The sequence below is a fragment of the Camelus ferus genome, chromosome 9, assembly GCF_009834535.1.
Source record: "Camelus ferus isolate YT-003-E chromosome 9, BCGSAC_Cfer_1.0, whole genome shotgun sequence".
Classification (NCBI taxonomy): Eukaryota; Metazoa; Chordata; class Mammalia; order Artiodactyla; family Camelidae; genus Camelus; species Camelus ferus.
Genome location: NC_045704.1, coordinates 61,592,573 through 61,610,509, shown reverse-complemented (window position 1 = coordinate 61,610,509; position 17,937 = coordinate 61,592,573). Strand labels below are relative to the sequence as shown.

General features: G+C 30.8%; 1 protein-coding gene across 2 annotated transcripts in view; it reads left to right on the top strand.

Annotated features, from left to right (window-relative positions):
- The window catches only part of SYCP1 (synaptonemal complex protein 1), a 109,715-nt gene that overhangs the window by 43,830 nt on the left and 47,948 nt on the right, over positions 1-17,937 (top strand). For both annotated transcript variants that reach the window (XM_032486976.1, XM_032486975.1), the window contains 7 exons: positions 987-1,054; positions 7,087-7,148; positions 10,201-10,305; positions 11,022-11,125; positions 12,491-12,608; positions 13,424-13,494; positions 16,594-16,675. In XM_032486976.1, coding sequence (XP_032342867.1) covers positions 987-1,054; positions 7,087-7,148; positions 10,201-10,305; positions 11,022-11,125; positions 12,491-12,608; positions 13,424-13,494; positions 16,594-16,675 — 610 coding nt within the window. The remainder of the gene's footprint in view (positions 1-986; positions 1,055-7,086; positions 7,149-10,200; positions 10,306-11,021; positions 11,126-12,490; positions 12,609-13,423; positions 13,495-16,593; positions 16,676-17,937) is intronic.

Genomic DNA, 17,937 nt, shown 5'->3' with positions numbered 1-17,937 from the left:
TGATGCAGTGATATGACGTATTTAATTAAACTGTGGATTATTAAATAGAAATAACTTCCTAGGCTGTGGGTTTATTTTATTAGGGTCTGTAACCTTCTTTCTGACTTACAAATTTAGCAACTAGCCTTGTACAGAGTAGGTACTCAAAAATTTTTATTAAATCAATGGATTAATGAATATGCTTAACTATATATAAAATAAAGTATTCATTTGCATTTCATCTGAATAGTTTCTCTAAAACTTGAGTTAAAAACTTACTTTGTTTTTCACTACTTTGTATTAAGGGACTAGTTTTATAAAGCTGTGTTATGAGGCCTAGGTAATTATTTTTGTCCCATTAGTATAAGGGTTAATTAAGTCTAGAGGGTGAAAGAGAGGAAAAAACTTCTCTCTGAAGTCAAACCTGAGCCTAGCAGAATTTCTTCTTTACTGCTTGTGTATGGTGAAGGAAGAAAGGCTAGATTTTCTTGCTAGCTAATCTTATATATATTTTTGATTGGCCGTTCCAGGTGATTTTCAAATTTAAAATTTCTAAGTGACCTTAAATGTCATCTGTTCCAATTATCTCAGTTTTATAGATGAGGAAATGGAAAGCCAGCGTAGTTAAGAGAATTGCACAGTTCTCATATTTATATTATTCCTAAGGCAGAATTCAGTATAACAGTAGTTATATGCTCAATCTCTTTCAAAGTTGTAGGAAGCATTAATTTGATTATCATCAATACTTAAGAGATAAATCATGACAATAAGCTTTAAAGTTTTATGTAGATGCAATTGATACACAACTATGTATGTATAATAGTAATATCTTGTTTTGAAATGTTACACTATCTGGCACAAAGTAGGTAGTAAAAAATGTGTATTAATTGAATGAGTGAGTCTGTGCTAAGATATATTGTTGCTAAATTGCATCAGTTTTAGTTACTAGATTAAATTCTCAGTAAAAGAATATTTTACATTGTGAACTAATATAATTATTTTGCAAGATTGGGAAAAAGTGAAGATCAGTTGAAAGTACTTACCATGGAGCTTCAGAAGAAGTCAAGTGAACTGGGTAAGATTTAGAGAATAACATGTATATGTGACAATATTAATTATATAACCATAAACATTATTTCAGAACAAAATATATTTTCTCCTCTGTTGTTTACCAATAGTGATTATTTGATAACTTTTTATTTGATTTTTTGAAGATAGAAAATTTAAATCTTAAGAAACACTGTCCAGTTTCATAATGCAGTTCATAGGTGTCCAGAAGTATAAGGAGCCAAGAGATGTTTTTGTAGCCTTTTTTTCTTATTTTAGAATTCAGAGGCCTTAATAATTCTTAGTGGGAAAGGTCTGCTATATTTTAATTGAATTTTGAAATTTCATTGATTAGTCATGTTGGACTATGAATTATTATAAGAAAATGTGATCCTATTTTATCATATGGTGTTGTTAATCAACTTTCATGGCTAAGAGAGAGAGAAGTTCAATTGATTTATGAGCTTATGACCATTTAGTTAGCTAATTCTAATAATTCTATGCTTCATATTTACAAAGCTTCATATCAACAAATGTGGAGATTTATAAAGCTATAAAGACATTTTTTCCAATTTTGGTGAAAAGAATTATTTGTATCAATTAAAATAATTCATAGGTAGGTGTTTTTCTAAAAATCTCTATAATTTTCTGTAATCTTTATTATTAGCTTTGAATACTTACCTGATTAAAATAATTATCAGTAATAGTGCTTTATTTGGATGATTGGTTGAACTTTGAAACACTGTTTTCCTTTTGCAATGCTTAATTTTCCACTATAGACTAGATTAACTTTTGAACACCCAAAACTGTTTTAACCAATTGTAAATAATTTTTTAGTATTATTTTATATTAGAGTGATTGTAAATGCACTTTTCATCCAATTTTTAAGTCTTCTTTTAGAGCAAAACATACTATTTTAAATCACTGCGTGTATCTATGTTCTTTAGAATTGGTCAATTGAATGTTGTAGACTAAATAATAATTTTAGTCCTTAAAATATCTTTAATGGATATTTATTTGTAACAATTAAATCTGACATTGAATATTAATAGCTGTTATTGTCATATTAAAAAAATCAAATGCATAATGTGATATTTCTCTTAGTAGAGCAATATATAATGAGAAGTTTGGATAAGGAATTCTAGAATTGTGAAATGGTTCTGTATGTGTTTCTTAGCATTATCTTAGGTGCTGTAGGACAAAGTTTGGACACAAAATCATTAGAGCAGTATTTCCAAAATTTAGGGAGTGAGCAAGAATTTTGTTTAGGATAAGGGAAAGAAATATTAGAACTTTTATTTCTATTTATTTTTATGCTTTATACATGTTTTATAACAAATAATACCATAATACACATATTTATGTTTTTTATAAATTTACAAAACATAAATATGTATTTGTGTTATATACATATTTATATATTTGAGATAAGTGCTCATAGATTTCTTATTGATGGAAATGTGATAATGCTGTTAAAAAGAGAAAGCCAAAGGTGTCAGGGTGGACTGCAGAGTTGGAAAAGGCTTTATAGAAGAGGTAGCTTTCAAAGGTAGACTTTAAGGTATAGAGAAGCTTTGGGTAGTTGCAGAAATGATGGAGTGTGCAAAGTATTATGTATAGGAGAGTATCATTAACAGTGATATAAGTATCCAATGTTAGTTTATTTTCTTCTTTGGTTAAATGTATAGTTCTCAAAACCAAAAAATCTCCTTTTTCCCTTACTTTCACTTCTAACTGGTTATTCAGTGCTGTTGTTTCTAACTCTTAATATCTAGCTGTTAAAATCTAACTAATTTAAGAGTTTCTAACTCTTAAATATCTTTTTTCTGTTTATTTGGGGGGGGAGAGGAGGGAATTAGGTTTATTTATGTATTTTTTTAATTTTTAAAATTTTATTTTTTAGTGGAGATACCGGGGATTGAACCCATGACTTTGTGCATGCTAAGCACCCAGTCTACCATTGAGCTATATATACCCATCCCACCCCCGCATCTGTGAAATATCTTTTGAATCTTCCCCCTTTTCTTCTCTGCAGATCTAGAACAGTTCAAATCCTCATTTTTCTTTCCTGGTTAGTAGAATTTCAAGCACATTCTCTTAGTCTAGCAGAGGGATGCATGTGAGTAATATAATGGAACCCAAATTGAATTTGACAGATTAACCATCAAATCATGCTTCAGACTACCCTCATTGTCCTCATCTTTGTTCATCCATTTTTGTGTTTACTAGGCTTCTGTTTGCTTTGGCTTTCATTCATAACCTTATTCCTTCCTGCAATAGATCTCATTCTTAGCACTTTGTTTCCTGGCTACATTTTGCTTTCTTAATGGGTGGTATTTTCTTAGACTTACATCTTGATTAGAGTATGCCGCCATTGTTCCCTTAGCAGTCTCAATCATTGACTTATCCTAGACTGCTTTTTTTTCTATGCAATACTCAGATACAGTGTGCTCTACCCCTTATGTCTTGACGTTAGATTGGGACCTGACATCTCTGAGCAGGACTAATTGCAGTATTTTTAGAATCAGTCTTTTTGTTTCTGGTCTTGTCTACCTTTTGTTCATTCTCTGCACTAATACTAGAGTGTTCTTTAAAAGTACAAATCTAATTTTTCTGTCTTGTAGATTTAAGAGTCATCTAATTGCCTAAGTTCAAATTCTTTAAATACCAGGTGTCTTTTCACTCTTCATTTAAAGAATAAGCTAGTGCTTACCAAGTAAGTTAAAGCCAACTATAAATACAGAATCTTTGTCAAATAATTTTTCCTCAATTTCTTTATTTGGTGCAGATTTCTTTGCTGCTTCATGTGTCTCCCATCTTCAGTTCAGTCTAATATAGTTCTAAACAGGTTTTACTACTATAGTCATTTTTTTGTATCTGTACCCATGTTTGTTTTCACTCTGGTTATGTAACAGGTGTTCCTTCTAGTTTTTTCTATTGCTGCTTCTTTGGTTATTAGATACAACAGTAACTATTGAATTTAGACTTAGATGTTTATTCCTCATTTAGCTTTGGATATATAAACAGACATGGTCTTTATTTTCATGAGACTTTGCACTCTACTTGGGGCCACATAAAATGAATAATCACAAATAAATATTTAATTACAGATTGGGATAAGTGTTATGAAGGAAATGAAAATGATAAAATATAAGAAAATAATAAGGCCTAGTTTCGATTTGTTGATCAGGATGGCCTTAAACTGAGACTTAAATAAGTGAGACTTAGTTAGGGTGAAGCATGTGAGTTAGAGAGAACTTTTTAGTCAGGAAAAGCATGTAGAAATGCTCTGAGATGTGAAGGAGCTTGGTTAATTCATGGGACTGAATGAAAGCCTTTGTGACTGAGTGTAAGAAGCAATATGGAAAGGGAAATGAAGTGAGTGTGGGGTGATAAGGAACAAATCAGGTATGACCAAAGAAAGGAATTTTGCTTTTATGATAATAGCAAAGGAACACCATTGAAAGATTTTAAGTAGAGGAATGACATGATCTTGCTTACATCTTTAAAGGATCATTGTAACTTCTGTATGGAAAAAAATTTGGTTTTGGGTGGGGAGTGCTGGTAGCAGGAAAAGAATATAAGTGGAAAAATCAGGTAGGAGGCTATTTGAGTGGTACAGATATGAAAGACATCTGTTAAAAATGGAATTGTTATCACACTTCTGCTAGCACTTGGTGAGCCCATTAATCTGAGGACATTTTGTCTGTCTTCAGCTTTTAACATTTTTCTTTTTTTTCTTCTCTTCTAGTGTCATTGTTCTCTCGCTCTCGCTCTCTCTCTCTCTGCCACTGCCACTGCCTCTGCCTCTGCCTCTGCCTCTGCCTCTCTCTCTCTCTCCTCTGAGAGTTGGATTTTGCAAATTCTGGATCTATCCTTCATGTCCAAATTTTTTCTCCTTAAATTTCTACCTTCTAGTTCTTTTTCTGCAGAATTTGGGGAAATATTTTTTCCTGATTCAATCCTTAGGTATGTTTATCTTGCTATTTAAAAAACCTTAGTTGTCTAATTTTAAATTTCTAAGACCTCTAGGTAATTTATTTCATGGATATAGCATCCTGTTGGAACATTTAATATCTACTTCTGTTTATTAATTTTTTTCTCCTTGGATTTTATTTTAGTTCTCTTAATTGAATTTGGTGCCTTTCATGGTTTTGCTTTTTCTTCACCGATTGTTGATTCTTGATTGCTTACTCATCTAAGTATCTGAGAATCCATCTTCTTCTATGTCTATGTTATAATCTGATTCTTCTGATTATGGGGAGAGATGGTAGGCGCTGTAAGGAAGAGTGGGCTTGGTAGCTTGTCTTTTGGGTATAGAGAATGCTTGTGTTGCTTAGAGATTATGAGCTGTCAGGGACAGTGCCAAATCTGTTTGGTTTCCCAGAATCCTTGATTTAACCTGAGGTAGGCTGTATGCGTGTATGGGAGGGTGGGTGTGTGTGTGTGGTCACCTGGTCTAGTTGTTCACATAGCCTTAATGAATTAATATGGATTCTCCTCCCCCTTCCCAAGGATCCCTCAACTTTTTGGTTTGTTAATGGTAGGCTGTCTGGTTTTTGTTAATGTTTATATATATATATATATATTCTTTTAAAAAATTTATGGGATTGGGGATGAGTGAGAATGTGGACACATGCTCAGTCCACTATCTTGAACCAATCCTTGAGTTTTAAAAAATTAACTGTTTTTACCTAAAATGAAACTTTGTGGTTCAATAAGTTTTGCATATCAGGTTTTTCTTTTAAACTCTATATTTGCATTTTTAATTTTGTTTATTTTTCTTAGAGACTTTGGGCAATTATTTCAAGTTTTTTGTTTGTTTTTAATGTACAGAGTCTGGAAATTTTCATTCAATCTATTGTATCTCCTATAATTAATAACCCTTAGCAGTGAGGAAAGATGTTTCAGGTATAATAAAATTTTTGATGACAGCTAGACATCACTTGGAAACTTTGTAGCTATTTTTAAAATGTAAGAAAGGTGGGTGGAAGGTATAGCTCAGTGGTAGAGTGTGTGCTTGGCATGCTTGGGGTCCTGAGTTCAATCCCCAGTGCCTGCGTTAGGGGGAAAAATAAAAAAGTTTTTTTAATGTAAGAAAGAAAAAAGCAGGAGATTTGAGCTGGAAAGATTTTCTAATTCATTAGTCTAATGTTGAATTCGTGGAAGTATAGAAAGAAAAGCGTTGAAAATCATTGTTATTTAAAGTGAGAAGAAGGGTGTTGGCAAAGAAAACAAGAGTAAGAGTTAGGAAACAGGAAATACTACTAATACAAGATCTTGAAAATCAAAGGGAGACAAGTAGAGAGTGGCTAGTAGTATCAAATGCCAAAAGCTCCACAATGATGAGGACTGAGAATTGCACCACAAAATAGTTATCGGTGATCTTTGAGATAATAATTTTATTAATGGAGATAGACATTAGCTTTGCATAGGATTAAGAAAGAAATGTATAGGTAACAAACAGGAATTTGGCTACAAAAACAAAGTAAGAAATTTGACAATAGTATGAAAAGGATAGATCACTCAGATATTTGTTTTGTATTCAAATAGATGTTTAGATGGGATGGGGGAAATTAAAGATTCGTCTACAGTCATTGTATATTGCTAATATAGCAACTGAAGTCTTAGAGGAGGTAGGAATGTTGAGATCCAGAACAGTGGTCAAGAGATAGCTTGAGAAAAGTGGATTACTTCTCCTTTTAAATTTGGAGTGAAGATTAAGAGGCCAGATGTTTAGACAGTGGTGAGTTGAAGGTAAATGCACATGCTGTGTGACTTCATTCTAAATATATTTTATATAGATCCATTGCTTATTTTGTTTAATGAACTTGGGCTCGTTTGGTTGTGGAATTAACTTTATAGGAACATTACTATTAATAGTTATCTTTATTATTTTGCATAGTTTCATTTGGAATTCCTCTATTCTTTACAGTGCTCTAGTTGCATTAGCCCATCTCTTTTGGTTTTTCCCTCAAATGGTATTCTTATTTCTTGTCTCTCTTTTCCTATTCTTTTAGTCCAGCTTTTAACACATTTATATTCTTTTGCTTTTTTTAGAAGAATTGACTAAGCTGAAAAATAACAAAGAAGTAGAACTTGAAGAAATGAAAAATATCTTGGTAAGTATATAGTTTCTCTTATTAATGTATAGCAATTATTTTTCAAAATAGTTGAATCTAGTGACTTAGATTTTTATCCTATAGTGTTTTATGGTAGTTTTTTCAGCTAAAATATGAAAAAAAATTATATTTGATTTTAGTAAAGCGACATTTCTTTTTTTTTTTCACATTTCTTATCTGTACCAATATTTACACGTTTTGATAATTGTCTTGGTGAAGGTGGTTCTATTATTTAAACATGTGTTGACAGTACATTTAAGTGAGATCAAATAAGCATATCATATAGCTGATTGTAAATTTGGTGTGCCTTTGATACCTTTGAGCCACAAAGGGGCAGTTTTGAGAAAGATATGTATGATATGTATTCATTACCTATGTTTAGTGTTCAGGTAGAACCATATTTAATGAATTTGTTAGGATAAGGCTTCATTATATTTTAATTGATTATAGCATGTAGAGCATGGGTTGGCAAACTTTCTTTGTAAAGGACTAAATAGTAAATACTTTAGATTTTGTGGGCTATATACAGAATGTTAATTTTCTCCTCCCCCTCTACTTTTTTCTTTTTTTATTTTGGAACAATCTTGCAAAAATGTAAGAGCCATCTTATTATTTATTAGTTCAAGAGCCTACAAAAGAAATCTGTGGGCTGATTTTGCCTCAGAGGCTGTAGTTTGCTAACCCTTGCTTATAAAAGACAATATTGTTTGATTACAGATATATGATTACAGATATATATATTGCATCTCTACCTGATTTTGCAACTCCTAATTTTTCTATCTCTTGGGAAGCCTAGTTTCCAAATACTTATCCTTTTTTCAGTAAACTGCTTTTGCACAAATTCTTGTAAGTAATAATGTTTACATTTCTTTCAGATTTTATAACGTGAACCTATACTTCAAGTCTCAGCTTAAATATCAATTGGTGTTCTTAGCCTAGTTTAGGTCTCTGTATAGCTTGTTCCCATAGCACCCTTGAATGTTTCCTTTATAGCACTTATCACATATGAAATTGATTTTTGGTATAATTATTTAAAGCTTTATTTGCCCGTAGAATCCCCTTTACTTAGCAAAATAGATGCCACACAGTAGGTGGTCAGTAAATAGTGAAATGAATGTATGCTCCAATAAAAGCTAAAAACCTATCCTGTTTGCCCTGTAACCTCAGTACTTAGCACAATGACTGATACTTTGTCAGCACTTTGTAAATATTTGTCAACTGAGTTAACACTAAAGTATTATTTTTACACTCCTACATGGACAGAAATTGGTTTATGATTTTGTTATATTTCAATAGCAATAGAGCATAATTAATATCTTGGTCCTTAGAATTATAATGCTTTGATTAGTATCCAGTTCTTCTTAGCTGTATGACCTAGAGTAATTTACTTAAACTCTTGATGGCTTGATTTTTCCATCTATGAAATGGGGGAAATAATTGTACAGATCTCTTAGGGTAGTGGTGAGGGATGAATAATATAACACGTTTATTAATTTAACAAACATTTGTTCAGTTCCTTTTATGGTATAATCTGGGGTTGCTGTAGGGGAGCAAATGGATGCATATCCTGCTTTCATAGAGTTACAGTCACAAAATAATCACACATAAATACAAGCAGTGATTCAAAGGTAATAATACAATGGTGCCAAGGGCGATAAAGCATTAGTTCACAGTGCTGTTTGCATTTTGTAAAACTCATTTGCTTTGCAGTATGAAGAACACAATATGCTAAGATAGAACAGTTAAGAACAGATGATCATAGGAGCCAGGTCTTTTTGATAATTTTTGATAATAGACATTCTGACAGGTGTGAGGTGATATCTCATTGTGGTTTTGATTTGCATTTCCCTAATGGTTAGCGGTGATGAACATCTTTTCATATGCCTATTGGATATCTGTATGTATTTTTTGGAAAAATTTCTGTTCAAATTCTCTTCCCCTTTTATAATTGGGTTGTTTGGGTTTTTTTGATGTTGAGTTGTATGAGTTCTTTGTATATTTTGGGTATTAAGCCCTTCTCAGATATATCATTTGCAAATATCTTATCCCATTCAGTAGGTGGCCTTTTTTTGTTGTTGTTGATAGTGTTTCCTTCTTTGAGCAAAAGCTTTTTAATTTGATATACTCCCATTTGTTTATTTTTGCTTTTGTTTCTAATGCCTGAGGCAGCATATACAAAAAGATATTTCTATGACTAATGTTAAACAGCATACTGCTTATGTTTTCTCTTAAGAGTTTTATGGTTTCAGATTTTTCATTTAAGTCTTCAATCCATTTTGGATTATTTTTTTGGGTATGGTGTGAGACAGTAGACCAGTTTCTTTTGCAAGTAGCTGTCCAGTGTTCCCAATATGAGCTATAGTTTGCTGACCCATGATTGTCTAGAACATTGAATTCAATTCTTGACACCTCATTTAAAATGATATATTGACAGAGTGAGCCCATCTGAAAGGAATGAGGCAATGTAAAGCCATTTCATAGCAGTAATAATAATAATAATTAGAGATTATAGAATAGTTAAGAGAAAAGTTAGAGAGTGATGATAACTCTCTTCAAATATTTCTCAGCTAATATGTGAAAGAGGAGTTAGACTTCTTTGTGACTAAGGAATGCAGAGCAATGACCATTGCATGAAAGTTACAGGGAAGAACATTTTAGTAAAATATAAGGACAAACAGGATATAGAATAGTGAGTGAATAACAAATGCTAATAAATTGCAGTGACTTATGTGTAAGATAAAGTTTGAATTCAATGACCTGTATGATTTTTGTTTTTTTTAGTGATCCATTAAGTTTCAATTCTGTGATTCATGAATCAGACAGCATCCAATCTAGCAGATAGAAAGGCGCTCCTGTATGATTTTTTTCAAATAAAAAATTCCAGGGCTCTCCATTAAATCCTTTGTCATCATGTTTAGTTTTGGAATTTATTTAATGATGACTTTTTTTTCTCTTTTTAAAAAATTTTAGTCAAAGAGAAATTCATAATTCTCTTCACAATTCTATCTGGGCAGTTTGATACGATTGTCATGATTTGCTAATGTTCTTATAGGCAGAAAACCAAAAGCTTTTAGATGAGAAGAAACAGTTTGAGAAGACTGCTGAAGAATTAAAAGAAGCAGAACAAAAACTAGCTGGGCTTCTCCAAACCAGAGAGGTTTGTTTAAAAAGAACACATCCTTTTTTCAAGTATTTGTTAGTATGATACAGATTTACATTGTAAATTATGGTGTGGCTTTTAGTTTTGTGAAAGATTGCTTCACAAAATTTCTTTTAAAGATGTGTTCCTGCTACATTTAATGACAATAGTAAGATGACAGTAGTATGCATAATGCCATGGTTTGTAACAATTAAATTTTTGAATGATATATTTAAATTTTAGCCTTTACTAAGTTAAGTTCTTACTTTACAATATTGTTATAGTGCTCATGTTATAATTTTAGAATGTCTTTTATTTTTAGAAAGTATGTTTTCAGTCTATTACAATATTACATTATAACTGTCTTTTTAATATAGTAAAAACAATTAGTTTTTCAGATACTGCCTAATTTCATTAATTAATATATTTCTTCTTAGTAATATGATATTTTAATTGAAATTAATACCTTGTATAAAATTGATAACAGTATTTTATAATATGCAAATATAATTTTACTGGTTGAGCTTCAGAATATCAAAATAGAATTTACTTATTGTATTGCATTTGTCATTGCTCATTGTTTTAAAATTATAATGATTATGGTATTAAATCTACTTAAATTTTTAAAATTTGACATTTTTATTAAATATATGACTTGCTTGCATAGTGATCATACTTTTTAAATGAGAAAATTGTAAAAACATTTGCTGTGATAATACATGTTTATTTTCCAGAAAAAAGTACATGATTTGGAAATAGAATTAACTGCCATTGCAACAAGTGAACAACATTATTCAAAACAGGTTAAAGAGCTGAAAACTGAGCTTGAAAATGAGAAGTATGTTTTCTATCTATAAAGTAGCTTATGTATTGAATTCCTAAGCTTTCTGGTAGTTAATAATAAGTTAGTAAATTATGTTCAATACTTATTTGAATAGGCTTAAAGTTGTGTTTTATTTTTAAGTTAAAGGTCAAAATAATTTATCGGTTTCATTGCTAAGGGAAGTACGTATCATTGACATAAGAAGAGTATATCACAAAGTTGAGAACTGCTTTAAAAGAGCAATTTATTATTTTTCTCAGAGATTATTTAGTTTCTCATAAAAATAATCATTTGTAGTTCTAAATAGTTATTTTGGTTGTTTTACTAAATTACTTCATAGGTTTGAACTGATGAAATGGCAAAATAAGAATTTATTTCTTACATTGTCCAAACAAAATATTTAATTGATTTTTACCTACTTAGTAAATTTAATTTCTAGAGAAAGTGGGAGGAAATAGTTTTTGTGTTATTACTCAGAGAACTAAACTCGAGTAGGCAATCTAGTGGTGAGCTTCATTTTTCCTTTCTGGTTGCTTCTCAACTCTACATAAAAATGAGAAATAATTAGTTTACTCAGCATCTTGTCCCTTCTCTTTCAGCTTCTGGTACCTTTTCAACAGTACTTTTATAGGGACTCTGGGTAAAATTCATTTATTAACCAAAATCCCTTTTAATGAATGAGCTGATTAGTATGAATTTGTATTATTGTTGTTATATTTGCTTTTTCAACTTTTCATTTTTTAGTTAAAACTTATATCTACTCCTTGATGAGTTTCCAGTGTCGGGACATAGGAGGAGATAATAGATGCTCCTGCTATCATTCCATAGAGCCCCACACTCCCCTTTCTTCATTTAAAATTGATTCTGGCTGCAGCCAATAACAGCAATAATCTCTCTTCCAATGTAGACTGTTTCAGACCTTGTAAGAGCAGTTTAAGTGTTGTGTACAAAGTTTTATTTATTTTCATGAGGATAGTTAAATGAAAATAATGTTTCATGTACTACTTAAATCAAATCTTTAGAAATTTGAAACAATTTCTAAGAGTCTACTAGAGAGAAAATATATGAAGAAAATAATGTACTTTTCAAAATTTGTGGAAAGGTAAAAGGGGAAGAGGTGTGGGTAATAGTCAAGGAAATATATGACATCTTGAAAAACGTATTACAGAAAAATTTCAATTATATATGATGTTAAGAGGGAATAGTTTAATGAACCAGCATATACCTACTACCCAGCCTCAAAAATTCTTAACTAATGGTCAGTTTTATTCATTTATAACCCCAATTCTTCCTTTTTTCCCCCTAAGATTATTTTGGATAAAATTACACATATAATTTTGCATGTGAATATTTTGGTATGACATGTTTTTTAAAAAATAGGCTTAAGAATACTGAACTAACTGCAAGCTGCAGCAGGCTTTCAGTGGAGAACAAAGAACTAGCACAAGAAACAAGTGATATGGCTCTAGAACTCAAGAAACAGCAAGAAGATATTAATGTGAGTTGAAAAAGACAGTACCAGTGACTTAGTTTTCTTACTGTAAAATTATGGGGTTAGATTAGATGACCTCTAAAGATTCTTTTAGCTTTGCAAGTCTGATTATCTTAGAGCTAATACCACTTTGTTTTAGAAGAAAAATATGCATATTGATCTTAGATGGTAATGACAGATGATAGAGACTCTCTATTGATAAAGTTACTCTAATTTTAAGCATTCAGATTTTTATAAAGTATTCAAATATTAATAAATTATATAAGGCACTGTGGAGGATACAATGATGAGTAAAATATCATCCTTCCTCTTAAGGAGTTTATGATTCAATAGAAAAAAAATGTCAAAATAACTTAAAATAGTATGTCATATGTATCATTTTGGGAATACAGTGTTATCATAGTTCACAGGATCATTTCTGCCTTGGGGAAAGAGAAGTGTTCAGAAAGAATATAGCATCAGTATACGCCTTAAAACATGAATAATTATGAGTTCAGTAGCTAACAGTGAATGGAAAAGCATTCCTTGAAGCCACAACAAAAGACACAAGTCTCAAAGTATCACTGGGAAACGGCAAGTAAGACTTGGTTTGTTAGCTACTGTGTAAGGATTGTTAGGGGAATAAAATAAGGCTGGAAAAGTAGTATGGAAGTATACAAGTTAAATAGCTCATTCTCTTGCTATTTATATATAACTCTTGCTAGTTATATGTAACTAAATGAATTTTATAAATTCTAAGACCAATAATGGTCTTAAATATTAGTTTCAATTTTATTTTTGTTGAAACAAAATAATGTAAACAACACTGCTTATTTCTTTAGAATAGCAAAAAGCAAGAAGAAAGAATGTTGAAACAAATAGAAAATCTGGAAGAAACAGAAACACAGTTAAGGCAAGACTAATGCATTGGCCTTTTTCTGGCAAAAGATTTTAGTATTTCTTTTCTGTTAACTTGTTAGAGTTAATTTGGATTAATCTTATGTTGAATATAGAATAAAGTAAAAAATTAGACTTAAATTACTGCTTTGGAATCCTGTTTAAAAATAAAACTGTAATAATGTCTATTTATATGTAGTGTTGAAATAGTGATATTACACATAGAAATTAGTTTCAAAGTATCATAGATTTTCTAATATTTAATACTTGTTTAACTAAGAAAGTACACTAATCATATGCCAGAAATTTAAAAGAGGTATTTTAAAAATTTAATATTATTTTAAGTATTATCTGTGTCTTTAGGTGTTTTCACAATCATCTATTTTAATGCCTGTATGCTAGTCACACAAGTTGCTTTAACATTATTTATTTTAATTTGGATATTTACATTTTCCAGTTTTTTGCTATCGTAAATAATAGTACAGTAAACATTTTGGCATATACAGATTTTTTTCTTACAGGATAAATTTCAAGTGGTAGAATTTACTGAGTCATACAAATAATTATTTCAATCACTTTTGATAGACAAATGATTTCTAATAGGTCTTATCGGTTGTAAGCTATGCAGTAAACCATTATTGTATGAAAATGCTAGTTCCAAAATGTTTTAATTACCTTTGGGTATTTTCATTAATTTATTTGATAATATAACAGATAAAAACAACTCATAGTTCTTATGATTTATAATTTGCACATTTTGGGTAAGTTTTGGAATTTTTCATGTGTGCTTTCTACATTTCTTTCTAAATTGCTTATACCCATTGCCCACTAATGTTTTGAGATCTTGATTGTTTTCGTACTGATTTATTTAAGCTTTAAAAAGCACATTAATCCTTAATCTTTTTAAATTTACAGCACATATTTTTCCCAACCTGTTATTTTCCTTTCACTTTGAGTAGTTTTTTTTGTCATATAGAATTTTAAAAAAAAATTTTGTGTTAAATCTAATTGTCTTTCCTTTTGATATTTTTTCCCATTGCTTTTTTTTTTTTTAACACATTTATTGTGGTATGATTCCTGTACACCTATTGATTTTATACTTAGAAAGTTTTTCCTTCTTGCAATCAAATATTAATATTTTCTTTATTTATTGTAAAATATATCTTTCATTTTTTCAAATAATAAAAACATTTCAAGATATCAGTTTACTTCCTAACACTGCTGTAGATCCATGACCTGGATTTTGACATGCAGTGTTTTCATGTTTATTATTTTCTAAATGATCTATTTTTGTATTTTAAGTTTCCTTTTAATCCATTAGTAATTTAGACAATTTCCAAATATTTGGGGGCTCTCATTTATACTTATATTCTGAAATATTAAATTTTGATTGATTAAAGAATGTGGTCATTAAAACTTAACCTGCTATTTTAAATGATTTGAGACTTCCTTTAGACTTGATATACCTCCCTTATAGGACTGTCTGATGATTATATGAGAAAATGAATAAAGTGCTGAACACATGCCTGGTACTTAACTGTTACTATTTTCCATATTTGGAAAGTCATCTCTTATTTTGCTTCTAAAGATTGCTTTCGTCCATTATGCTCAATTTTCTTCTTCAGAAGTGATTGTTATTATAGATTGAATCTCTGTGATTAAGCCATGGTACATTTCAGGGATAAAAAGTGAAGACATATTCTATGGGAAGGCTGCTTTTTATTTATAAGAATTCAAATTATTTAGATAATATCTTTTTGTATATCTAGCTACTCAGTGGACTTATAGAACTTTAAATACAAATATGTTTAGGAAAAGTAAAATATGCTGATTAAAGATTTAAAACTCAGTTAAAGAGTAGACATCCCAGACTCAGTTTTCACAAGGCCAGTTATTCCACATGATTGAATACTGTTCTATGCATTCAGGTCAGACCCAGCAACATATAATTGTAGTAACAAGAGAGACTACCATTAGAAATAGCTTCATATATCCATCTGAGACAAAGCACCATTGTTTCCATGTACAACAGACAGATTCTTAATTTTAAAAAATTTGAATGGATAATACATGCATATGGTGTAAAAGTCAAAAGGACAAGGGGACACGGGGAAAGAACACTATCTTTCTTGCCCTCTCTCTTCCTGCTATCCAGTCTCTCTTCCCAGAGGTATCATGGTTTCTTATGTATTTTTCCAGATATACTCTGTACATTATATAAGGGAATATGTATATGCAAATATCTCAGTCATGTAGTTCTTCATTAAAATCACTTCCCTAGCTTATTTATAAAACTTTATGACTATGTCTTATAATGATAACTAATTTATGACTAAGAAAACAGTAAAGTGAAATCTCGGCTTATATAAGAAATGAGGGTTTCTATCTAGGAGTTTTTTTCCCCTTCTTTTTTAAAATTAAAGTATAGTCAGTTTACAATGTTGTGTCAATTTCTGGTGTACAGCATAGTGTTTTAGTCATATATATTCATATATGTATTCCTTTTAATAATCTTTTTTGTTATAGGTTACTACAAGATATTGAATATAGTTCCCTGTGCTATACACTATAAACTTGTTGTTTATCTATTTTATATATAGTAGTTAATATCTGCAAACCTTGAACTCCCTGTTTATCCCTTCCCTGCCCACTTCCCCGCCTGGTAACCATAAATTTGTTTTATGTCTGTGAGTCTGTTTCTGTTTTGTAAATAAGTTCATGTGTGTCTTTCTTTTAGATTACACATATAAGTGATATATGGTATTTTTCTTCCTCTTTCTGGCTTACCTTGCTTAGAGTGACAGTCTCCAGGTCCATCCATATTGCTGCAAATGGCATTATTTTATTCTTTTTTATGGCTGAGTAGTATTATCTAGGAGTTTTTTTTTTAAATGGAAAAATGACTATAAGGATCTAGATAATTTCAAAATAAAAGTATACATTAAATATATGAGTAGCAGTGTGCCTATTGATAATAATGCATGAAAAATTACCAAGCAAAATGAAAGTATAAACCAAAAAATTAAATAGTCAATCATTTTAGAAATTTCATAAAGGGAATAAAATATAAAAATGTAAATTTTATTACAATGTCACTCTTCCATTTCCTTTAAAGGAATGAACTGGAATCTGTGAGAGAAGAACTAAAACAGAAAGGAGACGAAGTTAAATGCAAATTGGACAAGAGTGAAGAAAATGTATGTTATATTTAATAATTGTTTGTATCACAAAGTTTTAAATCATAAAAGCAATACCTCATGTCTAAAACAAATAAAGTATACTATTGTATAAATAACCAGTGGTCTAGGGACTGTTGTAGGCTGTTGACCTTAAAAATATAGGCAAGTTGGGTTGTTTTGTTTATGTGGTTTATATCTAGAAGAAATGGTGGCATAATTCTAAATTTCTTTAAATATTGAGCATTTATAAATGTTGACTTATTTTTTTGGGCTAAATAAAAGGCTTGTGCTTTAGTAATATGAAATATACTGATAAATTGATTAATGTTTGTGTTGTGCATTGGCTGTGATTTCAAAGAGCTGAGAAAGGAAAAAGGCTTTTAGGAAAGATTATCACAAAAGTGAAATAGTAGAAAGTATGTGACATGATTATAGGATACAATATAAATATTGGGAGAAAATAGTGCTGAAATAGCAAGATCAAACTAGATTGCAAAGGCCTTGACTGTGTTTTTTCATTCATTCAACAAATATTACTTACTACTTACTACATGCCAGGCACTGTTCTGGGTGCTAAGTTTGGATTTAATTTGTTTCGGTGGATAACAGTGATCCAATTAAGGTTTTTTATTAGGAAAACAACATTTAAAAATTTTAAGAATGTAATAAGGAGATGTGAAAGGCACACAAAAGCTGTAAAAGTCATCTTGAAAGCTCAGAAAAAAATCTTGGAGAGGACTCTGGCCTAGTTTAGTTCACTTATACCTAAGCCACTTTTTGCAGTTAGGGGACAGAGTAATCTGGCCAAGCCTGAGAGTAGTCCCACTCTTACAGACAGATCCATCCCCATCAAACTACATGAACTGAGCAGGATTACTGTGGAGTTTACACTAAAAGAGTTTTTGCAGGAAAGGATGGTGGCCAGAACAGAACATTAGGTCTTCTATATAATTGCTGTTGGAGCCCATAGAAATGGCATCTATCTAAACGAGCCAGGACAAACTTCCTGAAAGAAGCAACATTAATTTTGAAACCCTAGACTAATGGGAATTAGTGGAAGGCAGAGGGGTGGACACGAATATATTAGGGAGGAGAAGAGTATTCCAAGTTACAAACACACACACACACACACACACACACACACACAGAGATGCATACATATGTAACTTGTATGCAAAGTATGAAGGAGCCTTGGAAGTATGAGAGGGCCCATACTTTTAAGCAACTATACAAAGTTTCCATTGGCTGAAAGGTGGAGTTTAACATAGTGGTGATAGTGG